The sequence below is a fragment of the Oncorhynchus nerka genome, linkage group LG10 (assembly GCF_034236695.1).
Source record: "Oncorhynchus nerka isolate Pitt River linkage group LG10, Oner_Uvic_2.0, whole genome shotgun sequence".
NCBI lineage: Eukaryota > Metazoa > Chordata > Actinopteri > Salmoniformes > Salmonidae > Oncorhynchus > Oncorhynchus nerka.
Window position 1 is genome coordinate 73,322,460 of NC_088405.1, and position 27,246 is coordinate 73,349,705.

Below are 27,246 nucleotides of genomic sequence, written 5' to 3' on the forward strand. Positions count from 1 at the left end.
GATTGACACCTCGTTATTGTGAGTGTCATGTGTGTGTATGTGTGTGTGTCACAGGGGTCAAGTGGACACTTGTTTTCTTTGGTGAGGGGGATTGTTTGACTGGAGCGCCTGGTGATAGGAAGGTCAGTGGTTCAACTCCAGTCCAGAGGGGCTAAGGGCTGGGCACTGATGGGATGGGGGGGTGTACGTGTGCGTGTGAGAGAGAGAGATAGAAGGACCACTCGACTCAGCCCTTCCCCCTCAACTACCTAATACTTTGGGAAATGATTCTCATAGCGACACCAATGAGTGAATGCAGATCTAATGTAGCTACTCAACTACCATTTCTCTTGGAGCTTTTCATTTACAGAGTGTTGCAATTGTATGAGTAATACTTGATCACTATAATCAGTTATGTGAAGGCAACACTTTCCTCTTTTGACACTTTTTCTTCCTTCCCTCCTGTCCTCCCCAGGTTGATGCTCCAGCTGCCTGAGGAAATGGGCTTAATGTCTGTAGCTGCTCGACAGACCAGGGTAGAGGTTAGTTTCCGCCACAGCTCTATCTCTCTCTGTCTCAATGCACCTACATTGGTTCATTGTTGTACCTCATCACAATGAATAACCTAAATTGTTTACATCATGTCTCCTCTCTCTGCCTCTTTGTGTTTTTGTTGTTGTATTTTCCATGTGTGTCAGGCTTCGGGGGGAAAGCGGGGCTGAGTCCTCTGGGATGTGCTGTGTTCAGTGTGCAGGTGTCTGTGAGCTCCAGACTGGGCCAGAGGATCCCCTTCCTGCAGCACCTGGTGGAGGCCACGGTGGAGGTTGTACGCACCCTGCCCGGTTACCAGGTACAAACACTGCATACTGCTGCGTGGTACCACCATGCTATCTCCAAGCTATAGCCATAGACCCACCCTATCCCTATCCATGTCACTGAGCTTCAGCCTGTCATCACTAGAATACTTGACTTACTACACTAATACATTTCCATTGGGAGCACTCCTTATCCTGAATAAGGGACTCCAGGTTTCACACAGCTGTTCATAGCCAGTCAGGTGTCCCTCTTCTTATTGTTCTATTCAGCGCAATGCACTTCCCTCTCCAAATGGATGGTGTGTCCAACTGACTGATCAAAGGGTTTTGTGCTAGAACCCTCCTTTCTCCCCTTCTCATTAAACATTTATTTTACATGGTGTAAAAGGGCCCTATTTTGCTTCCAGGTGCTTGTGTTGTGTGTGTGAGAAAATATATGCACTGCAGTGTGGGAGTCTGATGAGAAACAGTCTGGTGTCACACTGCCCAGTTGTTTATGGGCTCTGGCCAGTCAGCCAACATGTAGAACAGGCCAACGCATGGCACAGGATGTATTACCGGACGTGATGAAATAACAGCCAATGCAAACTTTGCCTAAATATTTATCTTAATCAAGACTAGAGGTCTTGGCTGGATATGCCATTTTTGGAGGTACTATAGGCCTGTCAAAGCCATTGTAGAAATGTAGACGTGGGGCATGAGTTACGGGTAAATATAAACAGACATGGTGGCCGTTTTAGGTGATGTACTGCAGATGGGGCAGAACCTAATCTTCAAAGCCGGCCAGACTCAGAAGAGCTGCTCAGGTTGACAGATATACAGCATGGCATTTTGAACCCATGGAGACACTTCTACAGATTGGTTTTACAGACAGGCCATGTAAAACTATGATTTTTTTTCTATCTCTGTTTTAGCTTGTAGTATTAGATCTGCTGTTTGTATGTGTAGCATCATGTCTTACAAGTGAGTTTTGTTTTTAAGTGGATACTGTATCATAATACTTGTACTTATGTACCTGTACAGTATATACTAGTAATGTATTGTACCTCTGTGTGCCACTTATTTGTCATACATGTTTGTGTATCTCATATTCAGTTTTGGTCTCTTTCTAGGACATTGATCGCAGAGTGAAGTGGCCTAATGACATTTACTACAGTAACCTGATGAAGCTTGGAAGAGTGCTGGTGACATCAACAGTCATGGGACCAACCTTCCATCTCCTCGTTGGTCAGAATCCTCTTATATTTATGTTAATGCCAGTGCAGTGTAATGGATGATCTAGTCTAGCCTTAAATCATAACGTGGATTTAAGGCTAGATTGTGTTGATGTTTATGCCAGTGCTTGGATAAAAAGTCATTTATATTACTCTTGGTGAAGAGTTTGTTCTTAATGAACATCTTTAAACAATCTCCTTCTCCAGGCTGTGGCTTCAATGGGAGCAACAGCAACCCCACCATCTGTATCAACAACCTGGTGATGCAGCACAACCGAGAGTGTGGCACCAGCATGGAGGCCCTGAGCTCAGCACAGCTCATAGGTCGCACCCTCACCTCCCTGAAGCAGCTCATCTCTGCCTTCCAGGAGAGGGGTCAGAGGCCGTCCTGCCCCTCTACTACAAGAGATGGGTGCACAGGTAAACAAGCTGCAACACCCCTACTGTAATCTGTGGTACGCTCCACTCCTCCTCAGTGGGTTTGGTTTCATGAATTTTTCACATAAAGTAAACATTTTCATTGGTCCTGATATTTATTTGAGGGCATTGTGCAACAGAGCAATTCCGCTAAAAGAGAACGAGAATGCACCGGTACTCTGCATGCTGTCTGTAAAATCTGCAGCTGCTGATCATGATATTAATTGTCATTCTAGAGGAAATTAATCCCACATCTCGCCACAGTCACAACAATAAACATCTCCCAATCTCCAGAATAGGATTGCTTTTACACTACATTGACCTTGATGTGCCCTCTGCCCTGTCTCAGCGGGACCCAGGTGTGTCTACTATCATATTATAATTGGTAGCTACAGGATTTCTAAAATACAGTCATTTATGAAGAATACAAAATTAGTCATTCACCAAATTCACTTATATTATGCTATACAATAGCACGATTTAAGTATTATTTAACAGTTATCTTGTTCAAAGGTTGTAAAATCAAATTGTCAACACGGATTATTTCCTTTTGTAATGTAGTATTCCATGTAATATCTTTAGTTACAACAGTCAAAGACTATTGAGAAGGTGCTAGCTGTCGACAACAGTATTTCTTTCCAGAGGTATTGACATGAGGGCTATTAACATGTTAAAACACGTCTTTAACGTGTCGCTTGGAAATGTACCAAATCTGATTTGCGTAAAGACGTTATGATGCTATTGACATGGGAGGCCACACTTAGATGCAAATGCATTCACTAAGTGCAAACACATTGTGATCGACTGCCCGAAGGCTGACTCCTATCCCAACTGCTGGACTGTTAAGCATTGGTTTCTACTGAGCTACAGGCTAAACGAAGTCTGTTGCACTGAGTCATGTATTAACTTGTGTTATCATAGAACTTCATCAATTTGAGAACTATAAGTTCATATTTACTTTAAGCCTTTTTTTTTACTCTTTAGGACAGGCTTCCTTTAAGTTTCAGAGACTATAATTGATACTCAATGACTGACAAGATACATATTTGTAAGATAAAGAGATGATCTGTATATTTGATAACACACACAATTGATGTAAAACATTATCATTCTATAACTATGTAATTATGTGATAAAGGAATACTGGTTGCACTTAAAGGTTATTTGGTAACCTTTGAAGTGTCAATTATATAACTTGTCCTTCCAATAAGAGCAACACTATTATTCAATCACTATACTGAAATAAATAGATATACTGGACTTAGACTGGGATTTATCATTTTTCTGATACCTTTGCAAGGGTATGAGGGTGTAGACACATTAATGAATACCCCTAGAGCAAAATTGGCTTTCAAGTCCGCTTCAAAATAATGCTGTTTGCAACAACGCAGTCTCCCATCTTAAGGCTTGTCGTTGGACAACAAAAAGGGGCCTCTTAAACGAAAGGAAGGAGAGTTCCTATTGCTCTCTTTGCTCTCCCTTTCCCTTCTCCATGCTCCTTGAGCTGTACTAAAGAGAAAAACACTGTTGATTGAGTCCAGCTTTGCCCAGCAGTGGCTGTGGAGTGGGAGAGGGAGGGGGAAGCCGATTCCCTCCGCCTCCCGGTGGGGGAGTGATGAGGTGTGGGAGAGCCCTTTGGTGCAGGTGGCCAGTAGGGAGAGGGAATGGCTCGGGGGGGGGGCTCTTCAACTGTGTTGGGCTTATTCCAATGGTCCTAAATGACACTTCATTTGTCTTCAGCACCTCAGGCCTTGGGCTCATCTCTGCTAGATTAGGTGAAAATATGCATGCAAACTCCACAAACTGGACACAGCCCTCACCTCATTACAAGCTCATTCCCCCTTCTCAGGTTTTAGGAAATATACCCAATATGGTTTCATCAAAGATTATGTAGGCTAACAGAGTGGGTATTCAATGGCAACATTGAGGTATTGACAGTGCCTGGTTGTATGAATACTGTGTTACTTATTGAGGCATCACCGTAGTCCTCTGAATGCTGATTAAAACAACTGGATTCCAATGTAGCGATTTTGATCAATGGAGATTTAGGTCTTAGCTGCACCGTGCTGATATAGCTGATGATGTGTGCATGCATGTACCCTGTAGTATCCACTATAAAGACAATCCTGAGTTTCTCAAGTCTAAAGTTCATTAAGTAAATAGCTTACCTCTGGATCCATAAATAGCGCCTCCTCGATATCCTATTAAACCATTTCAGTGGCAGGTCTCAAGGGTCAAAATGGATATATCCTGTTTAATATTGGCTGCATAATATCAAATCTCAATCCAGCCTCCCCAGGGACACAGCAGAGCCCTTTAGCTCACCTTCAAATATCAGAGCTTGTCTTCAAGAAAAACAACACTCTGTTTTAAAGGGTAATAAGATAGGAATCCTTGGTGTCTTTTTACGCTAATTCTGTATTCTGTAAGTTATACAAAAACAGAACGAAAGATGGAATAAAGGATTTTCTGCTGAAGATTTTAATATAAGCGTTCTGCCATGTGTACTGGTTAGATACGGAATGGTTGACTGACTATTCATATCCCATCGTGATGAAACCTGAACAAAGACTAGCAGTGAAAAAAGCATATAGAGTGGACATACTGAATGTCACTGAAGGGGCTTTGAAAACTACTGGAAGGTGTATTCTTGTATTTCAATATTTGAATCTCTCTTTGAAACATGAAAATACCCAGTGGTTACTTGTAATGTTGTTTTTTGTGTGTTACTTTTTCTCATATTTTTCCATGAAGCACAAATAACACAATGGTTCTTTTGGGTTGCTTTAGAAATAGCTGGGAGCATAATTGATAGACACTGATGGCGCAAAACATTAGGAACACCTGCTCTTTGCATGACATAGACTGACCAGGTGAAAGCTATGATCCCTTATCGATGACACTTGTTAAATCCACTTCAAATCAGTGTAGATGAAGGGGAGGAGACATGTTAAAGAAGGATTTTTAAGCCTTGAGACAATTGAGACATGGATTGTGTATGTGTGCCATTCAGAAGGTGAGTGGGCAAGACAAAAGATTGAGGTGCCTTTGAACAGGGTATGGTAGTAGGTACCAGGCACACCGGTTTGAGTGTGTCATGAACTGCAATGCTGCTGGGTTTTTCACGTACAACAGTTTCCCTCCCGTGTGTATCAGGACTGGTCCACCATTCAAAGGACATCCAGCAAACTTGAGTCAACATGAGCATCCCTGTGGAACACTTGACACCTTGTAGAGTCCATGCCCCAACTGTTACAGGCTTATTTTTTTCCATTTATGTTTTGAGGTTGGACTTTAGTATGTATAGCTCGTTAGCACGTAGGTCGCACTGACTGATGTCACCTCGTTAGTTAGTATGTATTGCACCTGTGCTGGTTGCCATCTCGTTAATGGGAAGGTGCTTCACCTGTGCTGGCCCAGGTGCTATTTAAGAGTGGCTGGCCCAGTGCTCCAGGTATGTTGAGAGATGCGAAGGGTTAACACCTTTAGTTGGCTTTCCCTATTTGGATTTCTAGAAAAACAATCCTTTATCTGCTTTCCCTGATTTAGTTTTGCTCCACCTTTTTGGTTTGCTTCCCGTCTTTAAGTTTGGTGTGGATTTTTCTTTTGTTTGCCTCTTCTTGGGCGAACTGAGTGGGCGCTCATGGTGGGTGTCTTTTAGGTTCCAGGTGTTTTTGTAAGTAAACTTTTAGTGGACACCCCCATGAGTGTCTTTCAGGACCACTCCTAAAACCCTGCCTGTTTCATCTTGGTTGTTGGTCAGTGACTCTGTTAGTTCCCTGTTCTGTTTGAGCGACAATATTTGGGTTTTCTTGCTGGGGAACGTAACACAATGAATTGAGGCTGTTCTGAGGGCAAAAGGTGGTGCAACTCAATAGGTGGTCCTACTGTTTTGTACGCTCAGTTTACACTACAAGTAGATGTGGATCTCTGGCTGTGTGACTGTGGCTTGTCCAACTAGCTCCCTGACTGTGTCCTAAGCAAAGTTCCCTCTGAGCTGCACGCAGTAGCCCTGAGAGCACCGCGCAGCTCCCCTGGGACTGCCATGCAAAATAAATATCATCTCACAGAGAAGAACAAGATGGAACTTCACTCAACTTTATGGCGCAGTGGTCACCAACCGGTCCATTGCAATCAACTGGTCTATCTCCAAGGCATTCCTAGGTGATCGCCAAACATTTCTGTAAAAACCAAACACTAAAACCTTGTGTTACAATTTTTCTTATTCCTCTCGGCTGTTGGCGGTAGGTGCACCTGATTCAGCTGCCCTGCGCGCTGGGTAGGTGAACTGTTGCCATTTTGAATCATTTCATGTGTCTGAAGGTACAAACTCTGCCCTAATCGGGTGGCTCAGTTTATCGTGTCTGCAGGAATGTAGCAGGCATCATTTAAATACAGCAAAGTGGATACTGTGAGATTTCAAAATGTTTAAAATGACTACGGAGAGACTGTCAAAAAAATACAGCAAAGAGCTGCTGTTTTTATGATTGAGTTCATGTTTAAATTCTTACTCAGCTCTGTCTGCACAACGCATCACCGGGGGCAAACTACCTGCCCTCCAGGACACCTACACCACCCGATGTTACAGGAAGGCCATAAAGATCATCAAGGACATCAACCACCCAAACCACTGCCTGTTCACCCCGCTATCATCCAGAAGGCGAGGTCAGTACAGGTGCATCAAAGCTGGGACCGAGAGACTGAAAAACAGCTTCTATCTCAAGGCCATCAGACTGTTAAACAGCCACCACTAACATTGAGTGGCTGCTGCCAACACACTGTCATTGACACTGACCCAACTCCAGCCACTTTAATAATGGGAATTGATGGGAAATGATGTAAATATATCACTAGCCACTTTAAACAATGCTACCTTATATAATGTTACTTACCCTACATTATTCATCTCATATGCATATGTATATACTGTACTCTAGATCATCGACTGCATTCTTATGTCACTAGCCACTTTAACTATGCCACTTTGTTTACTTTGTCTACATACTCATCTCATATGTATATACTGTACTCGATACCATCTACTGTATGCTGCTCTGTACCATCACTCATTCATATATCCTTATGTACATATTCCTTATCCCCTTACACTGTGTATAAGACAGTAGTTTTGGAATTGTTAGTTAGATTACTTGTTGGTTATCACTGCATTGTCGGAACTAGAAGCACAAGCATTTCGCTACACTCGCATTAACATCTGCTAACCATGTGTATGTGACAAATACATTTTGATTTGATTTGATTTGGATTTGGTCAACACTTTGTGTTCAACACTTTTATAAGCCATAAAATGTGTGTTTTTCCTATTTCCACTCAGTGCTACAACAAACACTGCAGTAGTAATTGAATGATTAGGAAAGTGTATCTATAGGCTTGCGTTGTTGTTTTTATTATTTATTTGGTCAGTGTCAGTGGAGGAAAGGGAGAGCGGAGGGATGTTGAGAGGCGGACCCTCAGTCTGCTGCTCTCTCCCTCTGCTGAGACTGACCATCAGATGCAGACACCATCATACCAGTAAAAGTAATACAGTCAACGGATCTATTACCGGTGTGATCATATAGCCTACCTCAAGTTGGGAAATATAACTTTAAAAAATGTCCCTAACAACAATGCATCGGCAGGGCAATTCAAGCAAAGTCAATATCCGGTGATGATGTATTGGACCTATGACTTACCGCACAAACCTCATTGCTACAGTACTGTTTTAAATTGGTTAACGTTGCATCAGCTTAAGTTTAAATAATGTTTTTTTTTTAAGTGGTTTTTTTCTGAGTGGTAGATCTCGGCTTGCATTTTGACTCAGAAAGTGATCTTGACTTAAAGGTTGGTGACCACTGTTCTTTCCCTGATAACACTATCAACGTTTCCCTTTACTGTGGCAATTGTGATCGAATCAACGCAAATGTTAGCCACTTTCAATGCACCATACTGAAACAAAACGAACTATGCAAGATATTTTGTTGTAGGTATAAAGCATCGGCATAGGATGCTATTGCATTGACACGCACAACTCAGCCCGTACTCCACACAGACCGGTGCGGCATAAACAATCAGAGCTGCAGTAGGCCTACATGCAAATAGACCATTGCCGTATATGGATCTGTGCCATTTACTTTGAACTGGACTGTGTTTACAGCATGAGCGGCCGTGAATAGTAATGGGCTTGTTTTGAGATCAAAGCGAGTGTTGTATGTAGCCACGTGTGCACATTTTGTTCATATCCTTTGCTAGTTAGTGAGTTATTAGCCCCGTTATAGATCATTTTAGTCAGCAATAGGGGAGTGATTGCTTCCTACAAGAGCACGAAACATGTACATTTCTGAAAAGGGAGTCAGGTAAATAGTTGTTTTTTGTCTTAATGGGGCAGAGTTGTATTTTTAGACAGGCTTGAATAAGCTAAGTACTGTAGCCAATAGACAGAGGGTAGCATAATTTGGTCTGACTCTATGTAATAATGGTATGGGAATAATAATGCATTTTATTTTGTGAAGTGGTTTCTTGCATCAAACAACACAATCACCTCCTTGTAATGAAGGACAAATGGATAAACAGGTTAATGTCAAGCCCTGCTTGTTTTTTAAATCAAAAGTCTCATGGAATGTAGGCATAAACTGATCACCCTGAAGAAGGCACAGTGATACTGAAATATTGGTGGTGTACCCAATAAATGACGGGGAGTTTATAAATAGAGTGTGCGACTCTTTTGTTTTCAGTGTGCGACTCTAGCATTCAGTGAACACCACACATTGGCTGCTACTGTAGGCTCAATGATGTTAAAGTGTTATGAGATGGCTTTTCTCCATTGTTTTTGATGGTAGGCAACTCTGGTAGCCTTACATTATGATCAAATAGCCACAGTAGCCTACTTGGCCACTGTTAAAACTGGAAATCAAAGTGGGTACAGCCTCAGTGTTCACAGTAAATGTGCGCTGGAAGTTGCACAGAATTTTCGGGAACGTTCAAGTTTTGTGCTCAGTAGACCTGAAATCTGCTCAGCGCTGTAAAACATTTGAGGGTGCAGTGGGTCCTAAGGGAAATCTGGAGGGGTGTATGGATACAGAAGACCGCAGTGGATAGACAGTTTCTCCAGTAGTCATTGGGAGAACACACTCCCACATACACAGACATTTGGAAGGCCCATTTGACCAGGTTGATGGGATACAGGCAGGAGGACATAAAGGTGTATTTCATGATTACATCACAGAAGAAAGTGAGGTTATATGTACCTATTATATAAAAGTGTTTGTATTTCTGACATTTACATGTGCTTGATATCACAGCAATGTCCAGACCTCTTCAATAACCAGATGATATCCACTACGCATTCTGAAGAATAAAGAAGAGCTGAAAATAGCCATGGACAACGACTGTCTGGCAGGACATTTCATTTCAATTGTTCATTCAGAATTAAAGCAAACTACCGTGTTTTATTTCATTTCATTTCCCCCAATGCAGTTGACATTTTTCTCATTATACATGTTAGATCCTGGTTTTCTTCATAAATAAGCAAGCTGCTATGTGTTGCACAATAATAAATATACACATTGTGTTTCCAATCTCTGCCATTGATATAATTGACCAAATTATTTAATGTTAACTTCAAAAGAGGGTGAACAATATTTACCCTCATTCATGTTTGCAAGAAAGTGTCCACGTTGAATACTTTTGCGTCTGTCATTTTCCCATTCAATATACAAGGTAGGGAGTGACAGCATGTATTATTTTGTGCTGGCATATCTTATGCCCTTTTTAATGTCGCTGTCACAAAAAAAGAAGTGCATTGGAAACCGTTTGCACTTAAACTAGCTTGCAAATTGGGTTGAAATCATGCTACATTCAATCTAAATGCTGCTTTTTTAGACCATTTTATAGTATCTTCTTGTTCAGGTCAGTTATGATTGGTGCTTCTGAGTTACAACATTAGAGGGGTGTATTCTTCACAGGCAATTTGTACCTCAAATTACGTACTGTGTCATGGCTCAAAGGTCCTTGAGATTTTGTCAAAATAAATGGCTTTGAACTAGAATGTGACAATGCATTTATGCTATTGGATAAACAGTATGCAAAAATATAATATAATCAAGAAACCTGAAATTACTGGCTCCTTAGAGGAGTCTGACGTTGGCTTATTTGCGTAGAAAACATCTGAAAAACAGAAATGGAGAGCTATGTGGAGGTCTTAACCAGACAGGGTCCCCAGAAAGTGACTCGACTTCTGGCTGACACAGTTACATAGTCACTGATACAGCTTCTGTTCATTGTCTGTGTTTCTGACCAAAAAGGCTGAAGTCTCAATGTGTCTGTCCTTCCTTGTCCTTCGACCCCCGAGCTGTGTCACCTCTCGTTGGTGATGATGACGGACGTGCCGATGTAATGAGGAATCTCCCTGTGGATCTCAGGGGAGGAGCTGGAGGCGGGGCTTTGGCTCTTGTAGTCGTAAGAACCCATTTCGTCGCCACGGTAACCGTAGCTGTCTGTCAAGTGGCCGAGGGCAGCATAGGGCGGGGCCTGGAAGGAGCTGTGTTTGGCCAAGACGTGGTGGAGGTTCAAAGACACGTACGGAGCCTGGGTCGGAAGGCCTACCCCGACTCCCATCCCAACTCCAACCCCCATCCACATCCTCCTTTCCTCCTCCCCCGCCTCAGGATCCAGCATCTTGGGGCTCCCCCGCTCCCCATTGCTGTCCGTGTGCTCCAGGGGGCCGGTGGCACTGTGGCTGTAGGGGGATTCCATCATACACAGCCTCCTGCGCTGCTCCAGGACCACCTGCATGGGGAAGGGTTGGCCCAGGCCATGGAAGGACCGGGACTGCTCGCAGCTCACCTTCCCCAGCACAGAGTTACTCAGCAGGGGACAGGACAACAGCTTCTCCCCTCCTACACAACCACTCCCCTCGGAGGCCTTGTGGAGGTAGTCTCGACTGAACGGCAGCTTGCTGTCCTCTTTAGTAGCCTGTGACTGGGAGTGCAGGCGGTCCTCTGTGGTCTTGTTCTGGCCAAGCGTGTGATGCTCATAGGGCTCTTCCTTGAACCTGCTGTTAGGGCGCGGGGTTGAGCAGCTGGAGAAGCCATCATGAAGGGGCTCGCAGGGGGGGTATCTCCTGCTCGCCGCGGGGCCTGTCGTGGAGAAATTAAACTCTACGGTGAGATTCAGACTAAAATGCTTCAGTGAAACTGAGCTAAAACGCTATCTTGAGAAGGATTAGGGTTTAACAGGCACATCAGAGGAGCAGTGCAGCACACACTCCAATGCTACAGTCAGAAATTATTTTTCATGTTTTTCATTAACATTTCTGACCTGAGAACAAAAAGGGAAAAGGCGTAAAAGATAGAGCACTTTAAAGTGACAGTTCACCTTTTCTAAGTTTTAACTTATTTTCAACTTCCTTAAGGTGTTGTTTCCTTCAAGCTGCTTCTAAATTTGTTAGATGGTTATTTAGTAACATCCAGAATTTCTGGGCTAGCATTTTTTTTTTTTAATATAGCATTGCTATTGGAAACCTGATCGTATCAGTTAGCAGTGCATTCAAAAGCATGCAGAAAGAGCTCTGCGTTCCTCAGTTCTGATTTAGAAGCCCCGTGCTTTTGAGCCAGAGCCATACCTGAATATGCTGCTGTGGTGGCTGTGGTAATGGAACACGATGCAGCGAATGGTCTCAGGATGTGAGCAGGGTTAGTACCATGGTGGATTTTGGCGTTGGCACAGCTCCACCGCCCCTCGCCCCCTCGACCCTGCAGGGAGCTGAGCAGCTGCTGGGCTGCCAGGCCAGGGGAAGACAGGGAGGTTGAGGCGGAGGAAGAACCCTGGGTGTGTCGCAACCTCCTCTGGGAGTCCGTGTGGGGTAGGTGTCCATAGGGGTAGGGGAAGGAGAGGCCATAGGAGGCGTTGCTACTACACAGGACCTCTCCAGCCTCTGGGCCTCCAGAGGGGCCTGAGATCTGCCCGTGACAGGGGTTCAGGGGGTAGGGGGTGCTCTCCTTCCAACTTCCTCCCAGGGGGGAGCAGTCCGGCTTGTCTGGGTGGTAGGTGCTGTTGGGCTGGAGGTGGAGGCAGTAGACAACAGATTATGTTGGTGTTGTTATTTTCTAACATAGACAGGCAATGAAGACAGTGTTGTGTACAGTTCATTTGTCAAGCTAAGACAAAAAATCAAGTCCTACTTGTTATATTTTTGGGATAACTATGGAGAGGATATTTCATGAATTTTCAAAAGGAAAGTTACTGATTGTGAATACAATGCAAAAGGTCATTGCGTTGAGGAGTTTGCAGTGTCTCCTTTTTTCCCAAGCTGGATAAAGCTATTCATTCTGATATCTTAGTACGTATGAAAGTACAGGTACAGTATGTAGGTTACTGTGTGTGTACTACACTGCATATGAACTGTATCAGTAACCCAGTGTGAGGAGCAATAGTCTGTCGTACCTGAGGGTAGGGGGCTGTTTTGAGTTTGCTCTTGATCTTGACTGCTTTGGTTTTGAGTTGTTTGCAGAGGTCCTGAGAGGAGGCCAGGCCAGTCTTAAAGGCTAAGCTGGGTTTGGCCGCTCGACTCTGCTCCTGAGACAGCTGCATGTCTTTATACTCTACGTCCCTGTGGAGGGACATATACATACAGCTTGGATTAGCATCACACACACACATGTTATATCCTCCACACGTCAGCCCTGCACTACGCTTGGCCAACACATACTTTATCCTCAGGAAAGAAGAGCGCTACATTTCGTACTATGTAACATACACAGACAAACCGGGGGCATCACCTTACAAATTAGCCTGTGTTTCAAACCCAGACTTTTTGCCACAAAATGTCCAAGTCTATTAAACGGAAGTGTTTTAGGGAGTGATTCACCTGTCACAGACCCACTCAGGTCAAAGGGGAAAGTGTTGACTCACGTGAGAACGTAGTTGACGCTGACGATGCAGTGGGGTCTGGATGAGCGGCTGTTGTGGACGATGGTGGCGTAGCTCTGCACCCACACCCAGCCCCCGTGCTTGGACAACATACGGTAGTACTTAGTGGTGACCTGCCCTTTCACCAACACTGCAGGAGAGAGGGGGAGAGAGAGAAATATTGGGGTGAGAGATAGATCAAATCACAGACTGGACAGTGCCTGAATAAAAGATTGAAAGACAGAAAGAGAAGTGTATATAGAGATGGAATACAAACAGAATGCTTGGGAGAGAGGGCCAGCAAAAGGCTGAGCTCCTTTGACAGGCGTGACTCATTAATAATGTATCATTTTTATTCTCCTCTTGAACCTACATGCATATTCTGTGATAAACTCCATAGCTGCCACTTATAGAAATCCTAACCCTCTCAAAGAGAGTGTGGGTTGTTTCGTAATAAGAGTCTCAATGTGGCCACAGAGGGGGACTGACTCACAGAGGTGGTGAGCGAAGCGTAGATGGAATGCGTCACAGCCGTGCACATGGTGGTACAGCGTCTTCTCAATCAGGTCCTGGGGTTCGTATCCTGTCAACTCAGCCACCCTTGAACCCAAAGGTCACGGGTTAAAAGTAAAACATTCGCAATCATGATGTTCAAATTCTTTGTTGTGTTTGTCTTTTATTTTGTATTATCTTTTTTTGTCTCATTGTACATTTGTTTGTTTCATCCCTCCCTCCTTTCCTTCCATACCTGGAGTCCAGGAAGATGAGCTTGAGGTCCAGGCTGGCCCTGAACATGAACATGTTACTATGGAGCTTAATCTCTGTGATACCACTGGGAGGCAGGGAGTGGCCCACCGCTACCAGGCCCACGATCTGATAACACGTGTCATACAATGCCATGTCCATCACGTACTGACGGATCTTCAAATAGCCACTGCAATGGATCACCTGGGAAGCAGAGAGATGAGAGGGGCTTTACACGGTGATATAGAGATAGATACAGATACATGCATGTACATAGATATAGCTAGACAGAGTCTTTACACCTTGCCTTAACATGTGTCCTGAATGTGGTTTTGTGTCCAAATTTAGGTCGATCTGAGAGATAGATCAATTGAGATACAACATTGTTGGTAATGCAGAATTCTTATCTCACTCACTCTGCAAAAGCAAGAGAAGGTTCAACCTTCAGGCTACAACCAACATCCACCCCTCCCCTCCCTGAAACAGCTACATGTCTAGAAGCTAAAGGGACTATTTATCTTCATCACTTCCTGTTTACCTATGCCCATGCCGGCCTCGCCCCGGCCATTCAATAGCACTCGCCCAGTTCACACGGATGATTTATTCTACTACTTAACATAATGGCTTGTTTATTGCCAATGTAAATTTACAGCAGGTCTCCATTGCAATCTGCTAGGTGATTTATATTATATGGGGAGAGGGAAGAAGGAGGGAGTCAAGAATACAGCTGTTGCGTCTAAAGATGAGGATGGTGGAGGAACGACTGTGGAGTGTTTTAGGAGTGAGGTGGTTGTCGTCTGAGATTTGAGTGGAAATGCTGCAGCTGCTGAGACTCAGACAAATAATATGCAGTTTCAAATAACCTGTTAACACTGTGATAACACTATAATAACATTATAGACTCAATAGAACAAAACAAACAAATCTATAAATAGAATAAATATTTGTTTTGATATAATAATCTCTTCAAAATGCATGCATTTCACTTGTATGCAAGTGTAGGTGTTTAATTTGAATTAGCTACTTTCTATCTTATATTGTTATTCATGAAAGGTTTACTACTTCCAGAGACACAGATTCTCATGGCATACAGTAACAAAGAAATGTGATTTCAAATATTGCATTACATTATAGTACGCAAGGTGCAACTTTCACTGGGGACAACAAAATAAGAAACCTGCACACTGCTCTTGATAGTATCACTTCCCTTGATAATATTTCCCTTGATAATATTACTGCTCTTGATAGTATTACTGCTCTTTAGTAAGCTTTACGTGTCGGCCTCAAGGCCTTCGTCAGAGCTTTTGATGAGGGGATATGTCCCCCACACATTTTGAAATTGCATTTTTGTCCACCCCAGTTTTATAATTGGAATGTGATACAAAACCAGGCAACGGTGTGCTTTAGGACCATGTGGATGCCTCCGAGCGGTCGGGTAGGCTGTTTGGAGTGTAGATCCGACTGGATAAAAATAAATAATAATAATAATAATAATTATGTCTCTCCCACTTCTAAAACCAAAGTTGCGTCCCTTGTAGTAAGGCAGGTAGTCTAGCGGTTAAGAGCGTTAGGCCAGTAACTAAAAGGTTTCTGGTTTGAATCACAGAGCCGGCAAGGTAAAACATCTATCGATGTGCCCTTGAGCAGGGCACTTAACCCTAATTGCTCCTGTAAGTTGCTCTGGATAAGGGTGTCTGCTAAATGACCAAAATGTAAAAATGTACCTTATATCCTCCACAGGTCAGTCCTGCATTACGCTTGGCCAACACACACTTCATCCTCAGGAAAAAAGAGCGCTCCATTTCGTACTCTGTTACACACACAAAGACAGCGAGGAGAATGACCATTAGCACATAGACACAATAAAAACACTTCACAGTCACACACTCACCCTGGTTAAATAAAGCAGCAGATGTGGTTAACACACATGTGCATTTTCGCATCTGAATGCCAATAAGGGTTGTCAAATTATTTTTAAAATGTGATAGAGTTTATGACTGTGATTAATCACGATTAATCTCAAATTCCTAATTTGCTCACATTGAGCTGTAATTTAAGTTTTCCTTATACAAAAAGCATTACATGAATATTTACATTTAGATTTTGTCTAAAGTAACAGTTAGCTAATTCTGGTAAATTGACCTCAGTCAACTTGTTTTGACATCCCAATGTTTATTTTTAGCTTTATAGATTATGTATTTTAGACAGTGCGATAAAACAAAATTGTGCAGTAAAATGAATAACTCTGACAGCGCAAATTTCAACATGTTAAAAAGATAAATAAGGAGACACGGCGCGCTACTTTTCAAATGAAGAAGAGAGGCTTGTGCCTCTAGCAGTAACACTGAATGGATGGCTCAGAAATAAGAAATATATTTTTTAACACACTTGAATTATTATTCTCAGGTCGGCTAAGTTATCTTTTTACAGGATGGCATTACAGATTGTTTTATTTCACCACCTCCATGTGGTGTTTTCTTACATGTGAAACTGAAAATGTGATTTTCACATGATTGATTTTAACATGTGAACTTGCAATTCCACATGTTTTTAACATGTGAAACCGCAAATTTCACATCTGCAACTGCAATTCACGTGAGGTGAAAACATGTTTTCTTCTCACATGTGAAAAAGTGGTGTTAACGTGAACTCTAAATGTAATAACCTCAACATGTGAAAAAAGATATTTGACTTGTGAAAATGCGATTTTCACTGTAAATTTGACATGTATTTTTTTGTAAGGGTTTGTATGTGTGTGTGTCTGTGTCTGTGTATGCATGTGTGTGTATGTGTAGGGGTGTTATGAAACTCCCCCAGAAAACAGTACTCCACTGCATGTTGAGTGCTGTTATCACATAAGGCTTAAGATGCTGCTCCTACAGGATGTTAATGAAAACCTGCCCATCAGAGAGGCTGCCTGGGTGTTGCCTTGTATTATGTATCATGGTGCTATACGTTGAAGTATTATGTGTTCTTATAGCAGCTGCATAGATGAAGTATTTGAGCTATTTGTATGATGATGTCACACTGACTGACTTCCTTCTTACAGAAGAGGTAGACCTCGATGAAGTAGCATTACTGTTGCTTACAAACATACAGAGAGTTGAGCATGCGGGAAAATTGGGATCAACTGACTGTCAGTTGGGAGAGAAAGAGAAATAAGTGAAAGAGTGAGAAAAGGCGAGGGAGGAAGCGTGAGAGAGAACAAATAAAGACACAAATTTGACAGAGAAAAAAGGGAGGGAGAGAAAGAACATAAAGACAGAGATTGAATAAATCAATATGTTAGGCACCTTGCAGGAAGTGATGGTGGAGGGGCTGATGGGCGCTGAGTACAGCCGTCATCTCATCATGATCTGACGGGTGGATATACTCAAAAATACTGTTCCCCGTCAGCTCCACCTGACAGAAACAAATCAATCAGTCACTTCACATCAAGTTTCATCAGGCTGAGACTAGAGAAAATGGCAAGTGACAATATAGATTAGAGACCAACATATAATTTCTTCAATGACATGTAATCTCTAGCCTTATGTGAAGAAGACAGTCTTTCTGAATAGTGTTTTGAGGTCTTTTGATCTTTTAGCAGGATGATACTCTGTCATTACAAGGGATTACATCATCACAGAGAAATGCCTATTGTAGGGGGACACTGACTGACTGTGCGTGTGTGTGTGTGTGTGCATGTGTGCGTGTGTGAGTGTATGTGAGTGTGTGGTTGCCTGCGTGAGTGTGTGCGTGAGCGTGTGCGTGTGTGTGTGTGTTAGAAGTGAGGAGGGGGGCAAATCTCTTGCCGCCACTGAAATCGATCTCTGCATCCCTTTCAGCTCTGCCTCAAAGGGGGATGATGTCAGGAAACACAAGGGTTAATTTATGAAAGAGGCAATCATTTGCATGAGAACACAGAACACTGTCCAGGCTCCACTTTGATCTATTTTACCTCCCAAATTTAGGGGTGGAGTCACTCAGTGAGCGGGTCACTGCTCACCACTTCAACAACAAATTGGTTTCTTCACAGTGTGGAGTTAGGTTGGACTAATCCATGCTTTGTAGTGAGAGAGCATTTGGACTGAGCATGCTTTTTGGTGTCGTAGAAACGGTGACAAGTAATAGCATGCGAGAGCAACAAGTGAAATATGTGTGTTCAAGCACCAATGTAAGTTAATATATGTGGGTTACTGATAATAAACAGACCTCTAGATTTCACACTGGAGGATGGGTTAACCTCAAAGTAAAAGCAGACCTTCTCAACACTCAAGTAATGAGTGACTTTCACTGAATTCGCTGTTGTCTCTTTCGCAATTCATTTTAAAACAACACGGACCTTAGCCCACTATACCTCCACCTGACACACACACACACACACACACACACACACACACACACACACACACACACACACACACACACACACACACAAGATATCAATAAAAGCGGATGGTCCATTTGAATAAGCTTCACAGTGTACACAGGTGTGCACAAGCAGCATTTGCATCAGGGCTGCGTGCAAGAGTGGAACATTTAGAGTGGGTGGTGGTGTTGTTTTTATCGGATTGAGTTATTGCTGTTGCTCAGCCCCCCTGTTCTCTCAAATTCTTCCTGAGCACAGCCTTCAGTGTGTCTGTCTATGCTTGCTCAGGTGAGGTATATTTAAGACATCAGCATTTATGTTTGCTATCCACAGCTCAGTACACAATCACTTCACATGAGTGCAGTGTTAGAATGACAGCGGTTCTGGCCACTTTCAGAATCAGAACACCTCTATTAGTAGCTAAGCAAAAATCAGTGTGGACACACCCATTATAAAAAACTGCTACATAGAATAGTACCTTTGGTCTGGCTCACCATGTCTAGGGCACCCCCAAAAATACTTTCTATCACTCACTTTGTATGTTTTGGAAAGTGAACCATATAGAACGACCATATGCTCGAAGTAGAGACCCAGAACAACCATATGCTCGAAGTAGAGACCCAGAACAACCATATGCTCGAAGTAGAGACCCAGAACAACCATATGCTCGAAGTAGAGACCCAGAACAACCATATGCTCGAAGTAGAGACCCAGAACAACCATATGTTCGAAGTAGAGACCCAGAGTATACGCATCAGAGACAGGACTTCAACTATAAACCTTTGTTTTGAGGGAGGCTGCCGCAGACTCCATTTCACTTCATATTTTCAGTCACCACGTGTTCGATAGACAGCATCTCTCTCTGGGGGAACAGCAACTCTGAAGAAGTTGGCTTGTCAAGCAGCAAAGCCCACTCCTGAGTGATGATCACACTTCATTCTGATCATTGATGGCACCACAGAGCAGAGCCATAGGCTGTCCTACTGAAATATATAAGCCAAACCAGCAACGATACACTGCTCCTCAGTCAAACTGCATGGGCCTCAGTTAAGGCAGGGTAAACAGCAAAAATATTTGACACACACACACATACATGTATACAGACACACACAAACACACAAACACACAATGTACCACACATTAACACACGCAAAACACAAAATCATATTGGATGTCCAGCAAAGTCGATGAGGACGTTGCTCCATTTAGAAAGGCTGCAGGGAGGACCATTCTAAAATAACGTCTTCAACCTGGCTAGCCTAAGTTCCAACTGCAAATACCCCTCAGAGAGGCAGAAGTCAGAAGCAATAGATAGCTAAGCTAACCTTAAATATTAGCATGAGCTGAACAAATGTTTTTTTGGTTTCATATACCAATGCTACACTCACAGCATGAATAGCTGGACGTTTTCGCACGTCCCATATTGTTAAATGCGCCCACACACAAAGGAAGTAAACAGCACCTAGAATAGACGCACAGATCATATTCTGTGGCCAGTCCATGCCCTCTGACTTATCTGTGTTAGGTGAACTTAGGCAACCTTTGTTTGGCATTCTGCAGCCTGTTTTACTGACTGTCAAATCAATGTTTAAACAGGCATATCAGGAGGCAGATGTCCCTTAGGTGACCTTGGTTGTGTTGAGGGAGGCAGACACAGTTTGTGGCATACGCAATGGTTGCCCAGGTCCAAGATGGAGGCAAAGCTATGTCTTACCTGGGATAGGCCAAGGTGGACTGACGCTGTCTCAGAGATGTACATGATTTTGCCATCCGAAGCGACAACGAATACAAAGCCGTCCAGAGTCTGGGGAATGAAACGTGTTAGACCCGAAAATAGACGGTTCCATTTTGCATTTAAAAAAATGCATAGGTCACTTAGAATTGTAGATTTTATACATTGCATTGTGATAGTGATAAATCAGCATATGGGAGTCTGATTAATAATGGCTTTTATGTCTACTCTTTTGCAATGTCTTTAAAAAAAACACACTCATCCTAATTTCTATCACATCTGGCTCTAATCATGACATGAAATCTATTACAAATTCTTGGCAAAGCCTACACATGAATTCCATAGCAAAAACATTTAAACAGTGCATTTTATCAAAATAATCAACTACATTTCCTCTTAAGAACTTGACAATTTTCCTAAATGCATATAATAGTGTTATTCACATCTAAGCACCACTCTGCTCCAGGGTTCTATATTTACGATGTATATTTTTGCACTATACATTTACCTTGAATTTGTGTAGTGTTTACTCTTATAGATGTGTTTCCTATTTCAGTTTACTTATGTGTGTTGTATATTGTCTAGTGCAGTTATTGTCTTGCATATAATCTTATTGATAATATTGTGTTGTATTTACAGTATGTTGCATATATACTGAGTATACCAAACATTAGGAACACCTCCCTAATATTAAGTCCCCCCCCCTCACGCTATGAATGGCGCATACACAATCCATGTCTCAATTGTCTCAAGGCTTAAAAATCCTTCTTTAACCTGTCTCCTCCCCTTCATCTACACTGATTGAAGTGGATTTAACAAGTGACATCAATAAGGGATCATAGCTTTCCCCTGGATTCATCTGGTCAGTCTATGTCATAGAAAGAGCAGGTGTTGTAAATGTTTTGTATATTCAGTGTATATTCTGCTGCATTTATTGTGTACATACATGTAATTGGGTTGTGTATATTGTATTATGTATCTATGTTAAATATAGCCCACCTGCAGTAGATGGGAGCCCAGTTCCTTAGCCATGTTGTCCAGAGGGCTGATTCTGGTCGGCTGGCCCCAGGCCTCCCCCAGCCCTGTGGAGGAAACACACAACAGGCTTAGAATACATTACCTAGAGCTGCTTCCAGGAGAAGAGGACACTATGAAGGGGACACAAGATATAGCCTTACATTGTTTTTCTTCCTGGTCTGATCGGATACTGCAATTTCAAGGGTAAGGGTTTATGTCTATGACTCACATAGCTCTGCCTATAGGCTGTGTCTGACTTGGACTATAACTTTGATCACAGCCTGCAAAAGGCCATTCAGGCATCTTTGGCACTGCCACATATAATGCAGAGACACACATACTAAGCTATTGACCCAATGCCTTCTACGCCAAAAGAAAAGATGGACCCCAGCCAGCCTTAAAGGGTACATCAACCATGACTCAACCATCAACTCATAATAGTTTGAGAAGTATTGAGCCTTGTAATGTATACAGTGTCTTCAGAAAATATTCATACCCGCTTGACTTATTCCACATTTTGTTGTGTTACCAGTCACTAAGAACAAGATACATTTTCCCTACAGTCACTCTCACACGCTGTGATTTAATTTGGCTATTATATGCTTTGATCAGATACTGGGACATGCAAATAGCATCTGTGTGTTTATACTCAACATGTCTGTTTGCAGATGAGGCCAGCAAATTGTGACTTGACAAAATCACCCCTGAAATGTTTTTACAGATCCATGTTTTAGAATAAAGTGTTAGTAACATTTCAGAACTGTCATCTGAAATTATACGCAAATTGTGACTTGACAAAATCACCCCTGAAATGTTTTTACAGATCCATGTTTTAGAATAAAGTGTTAGTAACATTTCAGAACTGTCATCTGAAATTATACAACTTTAATTTAAATTGAACTATGATGTGTGATAAAGTTTAATATTTGCATGCCAGGTTAGTCCATCATATACATTTGTAGCAGGGTGGAATTTGTCAAATGCTGTGAAATTAATAGCCAATTACACTTGTTTCCTAGTCTGGGTTTTCTCAGAAAAACCTATGATCACCCTACATTTTCTCAATGTAAACGTATACTTTGATTTGATTTGATTTGAGTGCTTTGATTTGAGTGAGAAAACTGAGAAAATATTTTTTAAATATTGCAATAGACAAGTAGTTTAACTGACACCAACATATTTTTCAATAATGTTTTGGTCAAACATTCAGAGTTAACAGTTCACGTTTTTTACTGTTATATTTTCATACTTTCACCATCAATACCCATTTCCTATAATTCCCTGTGTCTTGGTTAGACGTCAGCTAAATCATTAGGTGATGTGCAGGACAGGCCTTTTCCTGGATCTATAAGTCCCAAATAACGATACGTGGAAGCGACAGAGACGTTTCACCGGCGCGGAAATGTCAGAAATGTGTTTTCTTGTTATTTATGAACATTTTTTAAAGAACTACCTCAAACTAAAATACATTATTTTGCAATTTGCACATTTTGTGCATGGAATACACGAGACAAACATGCATACTTGGAATGAGGTGATAGGCCTATTATATTTAACGAACTTTTGCGCATCATAAATATTGAAATCTGCCTAAGTATCTGATTTCCCAGAATAGTTATTTGCAAAATAAGATTACACATTCATTTGACAAATGTGAGGGAGAGTGGCCATTGAAATAGACTCGTTGGGCGGCGGTCACATCTCTCTCAGTCCAAGGATGTCGGGAATTCAATTGAGACTCAGACAATATTCAATAGGCTACATCTGATGTCAAAAGAGAACATAAAAACAAAAACTGTATGGCAGACTGTATTTTAGCCTAGGTCTACTTAGGCAAGGATACGGTCTACAACTAATTAAAAAGTTATATTTCGTTGGAAAGAATGTAATTAAGGAGAAACAACCCTATCTAATGATATATGCTATAACCAAAGTGCTAAACTAATATTTCGCTTGTAAGTTCATACAATTTAAAACACAGGCCTATGGTCTGTACTTTTGAAATAGCCAGCAGATATTTGCCTACTTCATCTATATAATTTATTAGTCCCAATTTATAATTCATATTCTGTTTTGTTGTGTAGCCTATAGTGTTTTGTAATATTGTTATACAGTGTATTTCTTTATTTGATTCCACAAGATATCACACTTTTTATTCGTGAAATGGTCATAAACGGAACTATTCAAATCCAGAACTAACGGGTGGCCCTTAGTCCGTGTCTTTAATGTTTCTGTGACTTTATGAGTGATGCCAGACCAATTCTATGAGAGGAAGAGGGCTGTTTTCAAGGGGTTTAGCCTGTCGAAGTGTTAGTTGTTTTATTGACCATAATTGGATGATTTATCATAAATCATAATCTAGAGCCCCGTGTTTAGGAGTGAAAACATAAATCATCATCTAGAGCCCCGTGTTTAGGAGTGAAAACATAAATCATAATCTAGAGCCCCGTGTTTAGGAGTGAAAACATAAATCATGCAAACAAACATGAAAAATAAGTATCTTTTGAATTGCATGACCAGGTGGGAAAGGCGAAAGTTGGGGACAATTCTAATCACACTTTTACGCACACATGGTCACCGTCACTACGCACCTGTATGTTGATATTTATTATTTGTATAGCACGTATTCTACTGGAGAATAATTTTCGAAATAAAACTCAAATTTTCAATGGGAACATTAACTTTGGGAAGTGAAAATGGAAATTTACCATGACTTCGAAAATGTGATTATATTTTGGACATATGATTGTCCTGCTGCGCTCAAAATTAACATTTATTTAGTTATATTTCCTGACCTGTTTTATGGGTATTTGTTAAAACCATAATACAAAGACCAATATTATGTTTCGAGAACTGACATGTTCCTCTTCTCTTGAAGACATAATTATGATTAATCATTCAACTGTTAGTGGTAGCATAACTCACCATCTGGAAACACGGCTCTCATCTTCAGGTAACTGGTTGTCAGCCGAATGATTGAAGCTTTATCCAGTTGTGATGTGATGGCCGAAGGTAAAGGCAGTAATTTCGCCAGTTCATAAAATTCTCCATTTTCTTTTTCTCGTCTCGTCTTCGCTGCATTCTTGGACTTTTCCTTCATCTCTGACTGATGTAAAGTAATGCCTGTTGCATAACAGAACACCTTCCTCTTCGCCCTCAACACGTAGATTTAGCCTTTTTATCTTTGAATCAGAAAATGCACTTAACAATTAGATAGAAGCATAACGATATTGCAGCATTTTCATTCTCATTTCTTGGCCGATCTACATGTGAAAAATAGTTCCTCTCCTTGTAGATTCCAGATACGTGCATGTTCACTGAAAATGGTTACATGTAATTTGTGAAATTCAATCTAAAAACCATTAGGCCTACTACATGAGGATACAATAGTTGTAAAAAAAAATGTGGACTTGGTCTCAAACGTTGTTTTGCGACGCGTGTGCGTAACACAATTAATGTGGTAAACAACGCTAAAGTTACCAGTGCCCTGTAATCATCTGAACGGCTTTTTCTTAGATTACTTTTCATTCAAAAGAGTCAGTGAGTACACATCTTTGGTAGGCTCCCTTCAGTCTCCAAGTGGTGGCATGAGAAACATGATGCTCTATTGAGCGATTAAACAACGGAATACGTCGACTCTGACAAACATCCCACGGATGAACGCCCCGTTTCGACAGGAATGACTCCCTTGAAGTATCAGAACATGTCCGATGTTTAGTCACACCATCAACAGAAGATTCGGTTAGATTCGCTGTACCTTATTGTTGTGAATGTGTAGGCCTCTAGACATATTATTAATGTGCGTGAATCAAAAGTTTATTTCAATCGTTGACTAACGAAAGCATGTGGATTAAGCCCATGTAGGTATACTGTTAACGTTTGAAAAGAATTGGACGCGAAATTCTTCGTGCGTTATGGAAATGTAGGCCTATCCAACTTTTCCATTTGCCAAGTAATTAAAACCTCGATGCACACATGCCCCAGACACATTTCAAGACGTCCATGATGTAGATACGTTTTTACAAAATATCAATTTGAAGTTACCTGCGTCTGGACTGTTATTTTTCACACTTAATTCCTGCGTGTGCTCGCTGCCATAACCACCAGAAATGTGTCTTCGATGACGCACTGGCACTGCAAGTTAGGATGATTAGTGAATACGGCCTATGTGTCCTTCCCATCAAATGCCCACCTTTTTTCATCGACTCAGGAAGACATCAACTGAGTTCTCAATTTCGTAATTTCAACGCCAGGATAAGGATGCATAGGAACTATGTTACCAATGGAGAGCATGAGAAGTTGCCTCAGACAGTGGAAGGAACCATAACGCAATATTTTCCTCTTCAAGAAGTCTCGTTGTTCAAGTTCAATAATCCCAAAAGGCAGACCGATATTCCAAGCAGCATACGTTAATTCCTTTCGCAGAACCAAAGGCGGACGAGGGCGGTACGAGGGAGAGAGGGCACGGTTCCAAACAGTTACGTCACGGAGTCTCCGCTGCCTCTGTCAAAGGAACAGTGCAAGAAATTGTCTAAAAACAATACCAAATGCAGCACAGGGCTGACATGACAATAGACTTCATGCGTGTCTCTTCCAAATTCATCTGGTCACATTTTGTAGGCTATTGTCCAATTCAATGTGATGTAGCCTATGAAGTCAGTCCTGCAAGCCTTGTAGGAAAGTTTTTAGAACGATTAAACATTTTAGGCTTTATAACCTCTTCGGCCTACAGAAATTGAATTACTTACTGTTCATATGCTACAAAATGTATATTTTCAATAACAATCTCAAAAGATTAGCATAAAGATTTCGTAGGTCTGGGCCATAGAGCACTGGCTGAACGATTCAATGTGGTAATTTGAATATGCGTTTATAGAATCCCCTCGTTATGTTTGCTTTCCATAATTTGTATTCCCATAATTTTGCATATTCAGTAGGCTATTCAAAACACACTTTGTCATATGATATACTCGTTATACCTCCTATATTGCATGGCGAGACAGCATGCAAAGTCAAGCCAGGCCAGAAGCAAGAAACACACATTATCTATAGAGTAGGGTTCCCCGGCCAGAGGCCCGCGGATGGTTTTATTTGGCCCCCCAAGTTTTCTGAGCAAAAAAAAAAAGTTTTTTATTTTATTTTTGTAATTATTTTCGTTCCAAACATAAAAGACTGTAAAATCACCAGGAAATGAGCTCAAAGGGATTTTGCTATAGGAGATCTGTTCCCAAGTATTTCCACGCATAAATAGGTCTATATGATCGCATCCCAATGTAATCAAAGTTTGAAATTATTATATTTTTGTCAAATATTATAGCCTATATGTTTGGGAATCTTTGCAGTGTACAAATAATGTATAACTATGTTCTGGCCCCAAGTGGTGTAAAGTACTTAAATATTTTTAGGGTATCTGTACTTTACTTTACTATATCTTTTGGCCAACTTTTACTTCAATACATTCCTAGAGAAAATGATGTACTTTTTACTCCATATATTTTCCCTGACATCCAAAAGTACTTGTTACATGTTGAATGCTTAACAGGACAGGACAATTGTCAAATTCCCACTATCAAAATAACATCCCTGGTCCTCCCTACTGCCTCTGATCTGGCGGACTCACTAAACACAAATGCTTCGTTTGTAAATTATGTCTAAGTGTTATCCATAAATGGCTATCTAAAAATGTAAAACCCAAGAAAATTGTGCTGTCTGGTTTGCTTAACATAAGGAATTTGAAATGATATATAGTTTTACTTTTGATACTTAAGTAGACCTATTTTAGCAATTACATTTACTTATGATACTTAAGTATATTTAAAACCAAATAGCCTACTTTTAGACTTTTACTTAAGTAGTATTTTACTGGGCGACTTTCACTTTTACTTGAGTCATTTTCTATTAAGGTGTCTTTCATTTTACTCAAGTATGACAGTTGGGTACTTTTTCCACCATTGCTGGCCCCCGACCATCCGCTCAAGTAAAAATCGGCCCACGGATGAATGTAGTTGGGGACCCCTGCTATGGAGGCTATATATATAGCTCCATCATTCATTTTCTATTTTGTTGTTAGCT

At 41.5% G+C, this 27,246-nt stretch overlaps 1 protein-coding gene and 1 pseudogene across 2 annotated transcripts; one reads left to right on the forward strand and one right to left on the reverse strand.

Moving 5' to 3' along the window:
• Positions 1-2,578, forward strand: part of LOC115136489 (biotin--protein ligase-like) — a 56,410-nt pseudogene extending 53,832 nt beyond the window's left edge.
• Positions 2,579-9,850: 7,272 nt separating this feature from the next.
• On the reverse strand, positions 9,851-25,591 carry sim2 (SIM bHLH transcription factor 2). 2 transcript variants are annotated; one of them, XM_029671258.2, is made up of 12 exons: positions 25,219-25,591; positions 24,100-24,356; positions 21,157-21,239; positions 20,140-20,229; positions 17,368-17,476; positions 15,799-15,884; positions 14,079-14,278; positions 13,824-13,930; positions 13,334-13,481; positions 12,866-13,031; positions 12,045-12,480; positions 9,851-11,559 (listed from the first exon to the last, which is right to left on the reverse strand). In XM_029671258.2, the coding sequence occupies exons 2-12, from the start codon at positions 24,272-24,274 to the stop codon at positions 10,778-10,780; spliced, it is 2,382 nt and encodes a 793-aa protein (XP_029527118.1). In that variant the 5' UTR covers positions 24,275-24,356; positions 25,219-25,591; the 3' UTR covers positions 9,851-10,777. The 2 variants fall into 2 exon arrangements, with proteins under 2 accessions (XP_029527118.1, XP_064879803.1); XM_065023731.1 differs by having other exon boundaries at positions 24,100-25,591.
• Positions 25,592-27,246: the final 1,655 nt, after the last annotated feature.